General features: G+C 40.4%; 2 protein-coding genes across 3 annotated transcripts in view; both read right to left on the reverse strand.

Moving 5' to 3' along the window:
- The window catches only part of kcna7 (potassium voltage-gated channel, shaker-related subfamily, member 7), an 8,161-nt gene extending 2,557 nt beyond the window's left edge, over nucleotides 1-5,604 (reverse strand). The window contains exons 1-2 of one of the 2 annotated variants that reach the window (XM_014018774.1): nucleotides 5,449-5,604; nucleotides 3,076-3,780 (exon numbers count right to left, since the gene is read on the reverse strand). In XM_014018774.1, the coding sequence (XP_013874228.1) occupies nucleotides 3,076-3,741 (666 nt within the window). In that variant the 5' untranslated portion in view covers nucleotides 3,742-3,780; nucleotides 5,449-5,604. Of the gene's footprint in view, nucleotides 1-3,075; nucleotides 3,781-5,441 lie in introns of both variants that reach the window. The other variant, XM_014018773.1, reaches the window with a different exon arrangement.
- Nucleotides 5,605-6,923: 1,319 nt separating this feature from the next.
- Nucleotides 6,924-12,169, reverse strand: part of nucb1 (nucleobindin 1) — an 8,528-nt gene continuing 3,282 nt past the window's right edge. Inside the window, exons 5-13 of the mRNA XM_014018777.1 lie at nucleotides 11,420-11,523; nucleotides 11,125-11,310; nucleotides 10,945-11,035; nucleotides 10,795-10,853; nucleotides 10,634-10,726; nucleotides 10,460-10,549; nucleotides 7,534-7,704; nucleotides 7,355-7,454; nucleotides 6,924-7,276 (exon numbers count right to left, since the gene is read on the reverse strand). Of these exons, the coding sequence (XP_013874231.1) occupies nucleotides 7,203-7,276; nucleotides 7,355-7,454; nucleotides 7,534-7,704; nucleotides 10,460-10,549; nucleotides 10,634-10,726; nucleotides 10,795-10,853; nucleotides 10,945-11,035; nucleotides 11,125-11,310; nucleotides 11,420-11,523 (968 nt within the window). The 3' untranslated portion in view covers nucleotides 6,924-7,202. The remainder of the gene's footprint in view (nucleotides 7,277-7,354; nucleotides 7,455-7,533; nucleotides 7,705-10,459; nucleotides 10,550-10,633; nucleotides 10,727-10,794; nucleotides 10,854-10,944; nucleotides 11,036-11,124; nucleotides 11,311-11,419; nucleotides 11,524-12,169) is intronic.

Here is a 12,169-nt window from a genome sequence, read left to right on the forward strand (position 1 = left end):
TTTTTTAATATTGGATGACTTGCTGTTTTGTACTCATTTCAATTCATGATTGAAATAAATAAGCCAAACTACTTTTAAGTTTTATTTAGCTTGTTCTCATTTTAATGTTTTGCTATGATTTCCGGTCCTTGRGACCCACTATCCTGCATGTTTRAGRTGTTTCRCTGCTTTGGCACACCTGATTTAAATGAACAAGTGATTGACAGGCTTCTGCAGAACTTAAAGACCCGCTGAAGAGCAGGGAAACAACTAAAACATGCAGGATAGTGGGTCATGGGGACTGGAATTGAGAACCACTGCTTTAGCCACTGTTTTGCTGAATTTAACTTGCATTTGCTGTCTTGCTATTCTTAGCTTTTAGCTATGATTATGCTAATTTTAATTAGTTACAGTTTAGTTTTTGGATATTATCTTGATGATTTTAGCTTCTCCTCATTTTAACTAGTTAAAATGATCATTATCAAGCTATTTTTAGGAAAGTCATTCAACTTTCTGCATTCACAATTTATTTTGGTCATTTGAGCTTCTTATTTCTGAAACATGAGTTGAAAAACAAAACGAGGCGACAGAAAAGTTGTACCYATTTAAAATATCTCCATGGAGACGATGTTTACAGCAGAGAAAACACGTCTGCAGCCCGACATCTGTCCTCAGGAAACTGTGACATCTGTGATACCGTGTTAACTTTTTCTCTCCTCTCCTTTTTCACTCCCCCAMCTTTAATTTTTTTCCCCATCAGACTTTAATATAAATCACTTTCTCTATATTTAAACTCACAAATAAACCTCACGTTCATGTGACTCCGGCTTGTGTTACAGGCATCTGGRACTTCGTTTAACACGGCCGTTTGTTTTTATCTGCATCTGAGATAACATTAGTGCCTTTTAACAAGATAGATGAAGTTACTACAAGAGTCTGAARGCTTTGCAGGGAATTTTCTCCTCAATGCTGGTGGATAAAAAGCTCCAGTTCAGGCAGAGTTGTTGATTTAGTTGGTGGTCGTGTAACTTCTAGTCTTGTCACGCCGTATTGCACATTTATTCAGATTGTTGTTTTTGTGATTTGCCTCAGATTCGGCTGATTTGTGTTTTCAAATCTACCCTACAGCTGAGAAAACATCCCTCTGTGTYCACTGCAGCGTACATGAAAGGAGTATTCATTACAGGTTTGATGCGTTCGGATTAAATTAGCTTCAGCTGGATCGAGCCAATAAAGTGCAAACTGAGCTTCWTGCTTTTATGTTTCTCTGCACCGATAAGTTTGCTCTCCTCGTACAGTGCACGTTGCTTTATGTGAAATCCAGAGGTTTGACAAATTTATAAGTGCAACACATTAATGCAGACTCACATCTTGAACTGATCTAAATCAGAGCTGACTTATATTCTGCTCTGTTTTGGATCAAATAAAAAGCAACAGCYTGCGACCTGCTGGATCTAAGAAAATCTATTTATTTATTTCCATCTGGTGCATTTAATCAGAACCTGTGGGGTTGGATGGTGTCCAAACCTCTGATCACATACAGCATGTTTTTTTTTTAATTTTTTACAGGAGAAGGAAGAATAAATTCATGTGCTGGCTCGGATCGTTTCTGCTTCTTCAACCCCAGAAATCTGTCTTGTCTCTGGGCTACACCAGCACGCATCGGCTAATTTCATCCTGCAGCCTTCATCAGAAAAGCTGACACAGACTTTATTAATATGGACATTAGTTTATGTGTTGATGCACTCTAAGGGTCCTCCTATAAATAGCTCTGTACATCTCCGAGCCGTAACGTGAGACAGACGCTCATTCTTTGCATTCACTCGTGCTTCTCTTCTTCTATCCTTTCATTCACTCTCACTGGTCTCACTATTTTTAAAGTATCATCCACGCGGTGGGTGTCCGTTAAACTCCTCACTTTTGATTTATAGTACGAATAATAACCTAAATTTAAACATTGCYTTTCGGGAGAGACCTAGATGCTTTTTCTGCTGTAAAGAGGGAGTCACGTGGGGTTGTAAGAAGCGGTTATGAGCAGTCAGTATCCTCCCTGCAGTAGACGGCTGTCGGAGTGAGTTCCGTTTCAAGAATCGAGGAGAAATTCTCACGAGGGAAGGGTCATTGCCTTGCTTTGGGTCTCATGGGAGTTTTAAACTGCTGGTTTCTAACTTTCTGTAGCAGCACAGCTAGTGTTTAAACAAAACCTTTTTTTCTGTTTTTTATCGTTCGAAAAAGGCAAGCTAACAGTGTAAATTCGCTAACAGTGACTGTAGTAAAAGGCTGAAATCTGAAAGTGACACAGATTCTTGTTTGTGTATATCTGTCTAGTAAACATTCACTTGTTGTGTTTTCCTTGATGACATCACTCTTAGTAAAAATGGCGTTAGCTCGACCTCCTCCTGCTGTCGGCATATTCTCAGTTATTCCCGTAACGTGAAGAGAATTGCATTTCTTTTCTCTACGTCTCCAGACAGCAGTAACATCACCAGAACTAGTTGAAATGACAGAATAATTACAACTTTCCTGATAGTAGCAACACGTTCCTGATAACTTCTTTCCATGGTCCTGTGTGGACCCTGCGAGTTTGCGACTTTTACTTCCTGTTTACTACACACATGCCTCTGAGTTAATTGATTCGCTTCAAGCCAGTTGATAGAAACACATCTGATTTGCATTTCTTCATTTTTTCCTTTTTGCGAAACTTAAAAAATTTGCTCAAAATTCGAATTAAAATTGGATGGAAACATGGCTAATAATTGTCCAAGCCGTGATCCCTCCGACTGATGTCTATCTCATTTCAAAACACTGAACTATCCCTTTAACGGCTCTCCTCAGCCTCTCCATTCCTTGCCTTCAGTCTGAGTGGATCAGATTTAATGACTAGTCTAAAATAATCCCAGGAATAACTTGCTSTTATTGCTTTCTCTCTCTGCTGTTTCCTCATCTTCTTTTGATCTTTTTGTGGTTTTACCCTCTCTGTAAAGCAGAAGAGGAGTTAAGGCACCTTGTTTTCTTCTCATCTCTTTATCTTTCTAACCTCTTGTTTTTCATTCTTCACACAAACTTGCACTGATAAAGCCTCCTCCTCCTCCTCACCTCCCGTCGCTCCTTCTCGTGTCTGAACTCTGGCAGAGTCTCTAAGCAGAAGATGAGGATGGAGAGGACGATGACCATGACYCTGATGATGGCGATGATCCTCGCCCCGCTGGACGACTCCGGATACTCGAACAGCATCCATATTTGCTGTTGCCACTTTTTGGGGGGTAAGGGTCTCTCCTCCTCCTTGGGGAAGCCTTCGTCCTCCTTGAAGCGGTCGATGGTCTCCTCTCCGAGCTCGTAGAAGTGCAGCTCCTCCAGGAACATGTCCAGGGGGATGTTGGCGGGCCTCCGCAGCCTGCCGCCCGACTGGTAGAAGTAGAGGATGGCGTCGAAGCAGATGCGGTTCCTGTCCAAGAACAGTTCATTGCGCAGGGGGTCGTAGTACCGCAGGCGGCGGCGAGGGTCGCCCAGCAGGGAGTCGGGGAACTGAGCGAGGGTGCGGAGCTGGGTCTCGTACCGCATCCCGGAAACGTTGATGYCGAGGCGCTCGCTCAGAGCCCAGCCACTCCTCAAGGGGCGCCGGTTCTCCCTGCGGACCTCGTTCCTCGCCTCCTTCTCGCTGCTTTCCTTCTCCAACTTGTTCTGTTTGTCTTTACTTTGCTTCTGTTCATCGCTGGCCTCCTCTCCTCCYTCTGGGCCTCCCTCCTTGTCTTGATTATCCATCTCTCAGACTCAGATAGTTTTCTAGATAATGTTTTTATGCTGGAGGGGAAAAACAATTAAATTTAGTTACTTCACAACTAAAGAACTGACAGATGAAAAGAATTTATTTGGACTTGATTATGGTTCATGTAGTCTGGATATTTCTTCTGATAGTCGCAACACATATCCATGAAATACAGAAAGTCTAAGAAAACATCTTTATATTTAAGAAACTTGGTGTAGCGCGCATGATTTTAGCCATTATGTCACATAACTGGCAGATTMTTTTTGAACTTGGCTCTGACAAAGTGAAACAGGAAATGACATCAAAGAGGAACTCTTCCAGAAAGAAAACTCTGGTTTTTGTTTATTGAAACAATATTATTTGAACTCGGATTCTTGCTCATCTCTTTATGATAGTAATTAAAATAACCTAAAGAATCGTCAAATTCTTCTTTACAGTCTGGTTTTCACATTCAGACATTCCCCTTTGACATCACTTCCTGTTACTTCACAGGCAAATACCTCAACAACTGTTCATCTCAGCCGCATTATTTTTTTTGCAATATGTTATCAGTGTTATCTTTCCAAAAATGCATTCATACTGTATTTATTATGAAAATTTGATGTCACAGGAACTTTAAAGTGCCTGTGCATCTCACTGAAAGACAAAAAGTAGGGATGCACGATATATCTTCAGTGACATCMYTATCGACCGATATCAGTCATTTTTTAGAATATCGTATCGGTCCGATGAGTAAAACTGGGCTGATATTAATGCCCGATATTGATTTCCCACTTTTAAGCTTTGTGTTTTTGTTTTGGGAGGGGAGATGGTTGGTRGAGTGGTATCTGTTTGATCATGATAGTGATACTGATGCTGCYCAGCCAGGAATAACTGAAGTAGAGCCATTTCAGCAGTCTGGTTGTTTTTTTTATGGTATCTTAAAAAGACTTGTTAAGAAATGTATTTGTGTGTTTATGTATATAAATAATTTGTGTGTTTGTGTAATATCGGTCAATATCAGTTATCGACCATAACAGCAATAATTATATCGGATATCGATATCGGCTAAAATTTTCATACCTATGCATTCCTAATGAACAGTCAAAGCAATCGTCTTAATGTTTAAGAAACTTAGCATAATACTCATGATTTTACCCATTTTGTCACATAACTGGCAGATTTTCTTCAGGATTTGGCTCAGCCAAAGTGAAACAGGAAGTGACATCAAAGGAGAATCTTTAAGAAATGAAACTGTTTTTTTTTAAATTAAAACATTATTTGAACTCTGACTCCATCTCTTTGATAGTGATTCAAAATAATCTAAAGAAACATCAGATTCTTCTCTACAGTCTGTTGTTAGCCTTGTAACAATGCTTTGTTTACATTCAGACATTCCCCTTTGACATCACTTCCTGTTGCTTCACATGCAAATATCTCAACAACTGTTCATCTCAGCAGTGTAAATTATTTTTGCAATATGTTATCAATGTTGTCTTTCCAAAAAAAGCATTCATATTTATTGCAAAAAAATTGATGTCACGTGAACTTTAAAGTCAGTGTAGAGAAAGATGTCTTCACAGGTGAAGATAGGATCAAGTTAAAAGTCTAATAAACTTCCCTTTCATCTAAAATTTTAGAAAATAAAAAAATAACAGGAAGTAATCCACTCTAAACTCTAAATCAGATCATCTCAGTCCATGCAGTCAAAGCCCACCTCACACCTGTGTTCTTCCAGCTAGTCCCACCTCCCCAGGTTGACCATGACCCTTCCTGCTGTTCCTCCACCTCCAGGTGTCGACCCGGTCCTCCGTCTGCAGCGGTCTCTGCCCCGGCTCACCTCATCGCAACAAACCCCCCAGAGAGCCGTCCTTCCCTTCAGGACCTGCGAGGAGGAGGCAGAGGTGAGCTGCGTGGTGTTGATCTGCGGGTCCAGTCGGGTTTGTTTGTAGGTCACTTCACTTGCACCATCGTGTCTCGGTTACGRACCACCGAGGGAATGCTGCAGGGTGGAAATTTAATCTTTGACCCCGCTCCAAGAACTGCCYTCTCCTCTCCCCACTTCTTTTCTTACTCTGATCAAGCTTTCATGTCTAAAATGTGTGTTTGCTCATTAGACAACTCTTGAGCAAACGTCACTATCAGAGTGTTTCGGATGACTCTCAGCTACTACCTCACCAGATTTTAGCTCAAGTGATGAGAAGATAAGTTTATTTTGTATTTAAACATAAAAACAGCATTTTAATAACAACTAAAGGTGACATAGATACTTTACTATGATGTAGTATTTAAATATATGCCTGTGAAACATGTAATATTGGCCCTTTAAACATTTTGGCCTTTAGAAAAAAAAATTTTTTTGTGGAGTTCACTTCCCAATTTTGAAAAATCTAACCGCTCACTTTTACTCAATACTTTTACTTTAACTACTTAAGTACATTTTATGTCAGAAATTTACTTTTGATACTCAAGTACAAAAAATATCAGATACATTAAGACATTTACTCAAGCAATATTCTTAGAGAAGACTAACTTTTACCAAAGTAATTTTGTAGCATGGTAATTGTACTTTTACTCAAGTATCACTTTGAGATACTTTACTGTATACAAGGTTAAAGACATTTTTGTTTTGTCTGTTGGTTAGTTGTGATTATCAGTTGCAGACGCACAATCAGTGGTTATTTTCTGCAAGTTTTAATAAAATCAGTTTATGAAATATTTAGGTATCAAAAACTAAAACATTTGCAAAGTGTGCAATAAAAAAAAAACAACTGGCAGCAACTGGTGGGTGTAATGGAGTTTCCAGTAATGGTAAATATGTTTAAATTAAAATCTACAATTCTTGGCATCATATAAAAAGCGTGTGAAAAAAACACGGTCTACCATACTAGTGATGTAAATATTGGCAATAAGACTTTATAGCTGCAATAAAAAAAAATATTGGAGCAATAAATTCTTTTTTACAGATTTGTCCAATTCCTGCAAATCCTTTTTAGTTTATTTCTTTTTCTATCAAGTCATCTTCAGAAGCTTAACTACAGCAGCTGCAAAAATAATTTATGTTAACAATAAGTAGAGATGGGATGCAGTGATATGTGATCACCTGAATCCTTCTTCATCACAGAGAAAATGAGCAAAACGTTGGAGAATGAGCTCCAAGTTGGTTGAGTTTTTAATCAAATGAGCCCAGAAWGCCTGATTTGGTGGTTTTAAATGAAAACTTTATTTGTGATTTCACACCGAGGACTCTGCATGAATAAAAAGCTTCACAGAAACTGAAGGTACGTGAACATGCATGCACTAACAGCTCGTGTGTTTTTTTATCTTTAATCTAATATAGACCACTGAGATGAACACACAGCACAGGATGTCCGGATGAAGAAGTGGGTTTGTCTGAAGTTAAATATACGTCACACTTTTCAGAAACAAGTCATTAAATGAATGAGGCTTTATGTTGATGCTGTGAGAAGACGGCGCTTTAAGTGTGAACGGGCAGGTTTTGTGGAGGTTCTGCTGGCAGGTTGTTCTGGACTTCTGCTGGAGCTTTGACTTCTGTAAGACAGAGAGGAGGACGTTGATGAAAACTGCTTCAACRGCTTTGCTGAACTGGTTCCTCTTCAGAGAATTTACCTTCAGGTTTGTTTGTCTGTGGCTGAAACTGGAGTTGTCCGTTGGGACCTGCAGGAGGCTGCCGGTCCACTTCCTGCCTCTGCGACATTTCTAACACGGCCTAGATTTAGAAGAAAATAAAAAGGTTGAATTTGGATATTTCTGACTCGTTCTCCGCTTTCTTTTTTAGGGATKATCACCTGCTGGTACTCTCTTTTCTGGGCCTCCAAGGCTTTGCCCCTCTCTCTCAGCAGCTCCTGCTCCTGACGAAGAGTTTCCGCCTTCCTCTTCAGCTCTTCCTCTTTGTCTCTGAGCTCCGCCTCAAAGCGCTGGAGCTCCTCCTCAGTGTACGCCGGTTTGGCATCCAGCGTCTGGGAAACACCAGGAACACGTAGTAAATACACCAGCTAAACAGGCACTGAAACGATTTAAATCATTCCTGTTTAATTTCGATTGTTGAAATTGTAACAGATACTAAACTGGATAGCTCTGCATTTGTGCGGCACAGATTATTCTAAATAATCYTTAGGTGCAGCCCTACTCTGCATGTTTGATAAGATGTCAAAAGTAAATCTTATTAAAGGAGAATTTATGGCCATAAAGCTACAGCTTAAGCTTGTTTTGAATGCAGATAAGTCAAAGGCTGTGCTACTTTCTAGTAAGCAGCTCCCACCTCTCCTCTTCAGCTTGTTACCTGTTCAGGGGGTTGTCAGGTGCTAAAAATATTTAAGAATTCTGATTGACGAGAATCTATCAAGACACGTGGTTACCTCAGCTCTTCTCCCCGATGGATGATAGAGATCTGCTATTCATGAACTCTTCAGCCCAGCGATGGAAAAACTTTGATGCCGTTTATCACTGTGCTCCACGTTTCAGACAAACTATTAGTCCATCTTTGACTGATCGCAGACTCTCCCACTGGCTGATTTTTATCTATAAATGCATTTTTGGGCATCTTCCTGCATATTTATGCTCATTTCTGTTTAGAACCTGCAGCCATTATGGTCTGTGCTCTCAGGACATCATTATGACGCAGGTCCCAAAGGTTAGAAGTGAACTTGATAAAAAGGCTTTTAGATTTTCTGCTCCTGCCACTTGGAATAACACGCAGAGGGATTTAAAGTTATCATCTCTCTGTACCTTGGGGCGATTAAAATCAATTTTAAAGATGAGTATTAGGGCCACACAACGAGATTTATTATTATTATTATTATTACGAGGTTGTAATACGAGAATAAATTCATAATCTTACATGACGTGTCCATTTTCCGTTCCTCATTTCCTGCTTATTTTCCTCACACCTGCTGTACAGCCATGTGTGTGTTTATAAAGTAGTCCATGATGACCTGGATCACTGTTAGATAATATGATTTCATCCAAATTCGCTATGTGATGACTAAATCTGTCAATGCATCCATTAATTACAGCTTCAGTTTATTATATAATCATTTGCACAATTTCCAGGTCCTGCTACCGATAATTTGATGCTAATGTGCTACAAGATTAACTGTTTATTTTTAAGCAATACTAAAGAAAGTTGCTCAACATTCCTCATTTTAATGCAGTGATAAGCATGCTTTTTTATTATGACTTTATTCTCGTAATTTAAAAAAAAAATTAAAATTTTTCGTTGTGTGGCCCTAATACTCCGTCGTAGACCTCAGATCACTTGGTAAATGCTCTCATGTTTAGTTCTGTGGTGTCTATTAGTTTTGTGTATCTTGTCTTGTAATTTGGATTTGTTGTATATTTTTATGCTGCTGTCTAGGCCAGGGGTCTCATTTATAAAGGATTGCGTGGAAACCATACTAAAAGTGAACGTACGGCCAAAAGGCGGAAATGGCGTACGCCAAAAAAGATTCTGATTTATAAAACCGTACGTACGCACGTTTCTGCGCACCTTTCCTTTATAAATCACAGCCACACCTCAGAGTTTGCGCACGAGGTCCCGCCTCAGGTTCTACCCTCCACACGCCCACACTCAACCATAAACAGTCAATGCAAAGTACCTCATGAATGTTAAGATGTATTTAAATCAGTCAGCTGATCAATGCCAACAAAAGTGATTGGCTCAGACACACTCCGTCGTGTGTCTGGAGGATGACAGGTGCTGACTGACAGCTGCTCACGTGAACAGATTGTCTGTAATTGACACAGATTTTCCCTCATTTTGCCTTAGAGTAATCTAATGATTTTTATAAAAAAAACTCAGCTTCAAACTAATTTTCCATCAGAGCCTGCAGGACGATAAAAACAATAAAAATTWAATTAAYTAAGTCAGATAAAARTAYAAYTAAGTCCACCGCTCTTCTCRTCGTCCTCTCCCCCTCATGCCTGCTCTGTTATCCGTGGCAGACCCCCCCACCCCCGCGCGACAAACATGGACTTTAAACGTGAAGGTTTAACATTCACACTGGCGAGGTGGATGCGCCCTGCGCGTGTTTCCAAAGCTTTTGCTGTCCTGCTGTTCTTATCGGGGAGGGGTCTGTGGGTCAGGGAGGGGTCTGTGGGTCAGGGAGAGGTCTGTGGATCAGGGTCGTCTGAGGAGGAAGCAGATGAAGGGATTTGCGCACGGGAACTTTTATTTAAGATTTAAGTTTTTTTTATTATTATTTCAAAGGTCCTCGTGGCTCAGCAGCAGAAGCATAAAAATTACTGTTAAGAAAGCTGATGATAAAGATGAATAAAAATCTAAGTCTGATTCTGAAGGTAAATTAAATATCTGACAGTGATCATTACACAGTGTGGCTCTAATTCCTCACTTCACCGTGTCGCAGTTTCACGTCTCCAAAATGAGTGTGCGCATGGGTCAGAGCTGGCGTGAGGCACCGCACATTTTCACATCAAGTTTGGATTTTATAAATCACAACCTTGGTGTAAAAAGTGGCATACGCAAGTTTCTGGGCTCAAATTGTGCGTACGCCAGTTTTATAAATCCGACCCCTGGTCTTTAATGTCAATGATTTATTTTCCTGGTTAAATAAAGGATACTACTACTACTAAAGAAAATCATTTCATCAAACTACAGATCCGATTTGGACAATTTGTGTTTTAAACCATCTCTGTTCATTAAAGCGTCACAAGATCGACCCGTTCTGGAATTTCTCCAATCAATTAATCCTTTACCTCCCAGTCTTTGGGATTATTGAACTCCTTCTTCTCTGTGGATTTGAGGAATTCCTSCAGGCTGACGAGCCGGTCTTTGTTTGTGTCCACCTTTTAAACACAAGCGGCAAATCTGCATCGGTCAAGCAGAAGTGAGGAAAATGTTCACGAGCGCAGCAGATAAACCAGACCCACGTTTTTCATGACGTGCTCTCTCATCCTCAGCCTTTCCTCCTCCATCTCCATCATGTCATCCTCCTCGTTCTTTGGGTCGTAGACTTTCTCCAGCTGGTGAAGAACGGCTCTTTTAATACAACCAATCGTGATGTTGTCTGAGATTATTAAAACATGCATACCTCTTTTGTGAAAAGTGCTTCTAATTCCTGCTCATCTAAAACTCCATCTTCGTTTGTATCTGTGTGAAGCAAAGAAAAAAAGCTTTTCTCAAAAAAATAAATAAAAACTCATCGGTATAAAATAACTAAAAGCAGAGCGTCCTCACTCACCGTGCAGCTTGAAGAAAGTTTTAGGGTTGAACTCTTGGGGGTCCAACCCATCCGTCTCCTCCCAAACCTCCCTCAGCTGATTGACACTACCCTGAATTTCAGAGGAGTCAAAATAAGAAATAGAAATTATCACTTTAAGTTTGTAATAAAAACATTAACACAGAGGCACACGTCACTTACTGGGGCGTTAACTTTCGGGTGCTGGCTGTGCTTCTCCTTCATCTCCTGCATCCTCTTCTCCTCCCTCTCCCTCTTCTCCTGGTCCAGACCCTTCAGGTACTCCCGCCTCTCGTGCTCCTTCAGCATCTCGTAGCGCTTGAACTCCTCGTGCCGCTCGGCGTCGTAGTTCTCCAGGTCCTTGGTGGCCTAACCAAACAGCAGGCGACACAAGAGTTGCTGAATTTAAACTCTTTGAGGCCCTGAAGTGAAGAAATGAGAGCTCAGGTCACGTTTCTTCTCTGCTGCAGGATTGTACCGTGGAAATCAGCAGCTCCAGGTCTTTAGCCTCAAAAGTGTTTTGATTGTGTGGATCCAGATGTTCAAACTGCTTCAGCAGAGAGGCGTGGTCCATCTGAAGGCCTGCGGGAGACACGTGGACCAATCATATGTAGGGCTGAAACGATTCCTCGAGTAATTCGATTACAAAAAATCCTCGAGGCAAATTATCTGCCTCAAAGCTTCATAAAAAATACGTATTGTTCTAATCAGCACACTTTCGTCCGCCCGGAARGTTTTTTGTGTTACACAATGCTACGATGTTAGCGCTTCCGCTAACAGTTACACTGTTGACGTGTGTATGCTTGCTKAGCGRTATATTTAYCTTTAGAAGAAGACYAAGTGTGCCGAAACAAAGAMCTCAGAAAACAACAAATTATAAAAAGCATGGGAACATTTGACTAAACGGAAAAGACAACAATGCGCTTCACATCCTCACCGGAACAAAAACAGCTGCTGCATGTACCGAACACGTCCGGAGTTAACAACAGATATTTGTTTACGTTCACTTTGGTTACCTAAATCTGTGATAATCTGTCAGGTTACAGATGTACAAGGAGGAGGTATATTTAAGCTAACGTTATTTGTGCTGACTAATCATGGTGACCTGGCAGGGTTTTATTAAACAGTGTGTAAGTTGTGTGATTAAAAACAAGATGTCCRGATGCATCTCAGTAATCCATGAAAAAAATCAAAAAGAAAAAAAATGTATAGGTCTTCTGGACGGGTT

Source organism: Austrofundulus limnaeus, unplaced genomic scaffold (assembly GCF_001266775.1).
Source record: "Austrofundulus limnaeus strain Quisiro unplaced genomic scaffold, Austrofundulus_limnaeus-1.0 Scaffold201, whole genome shotgun sequence".
In the NCBI taxonomy this organism is placed as follows: domain Eukaryota; kingdom Metazoa; phylum Chordata; class Actinopteri; order Cyprinodontiformes; family Rivulidae; genus Austrofundulus; species Austrofundulus limnaeus.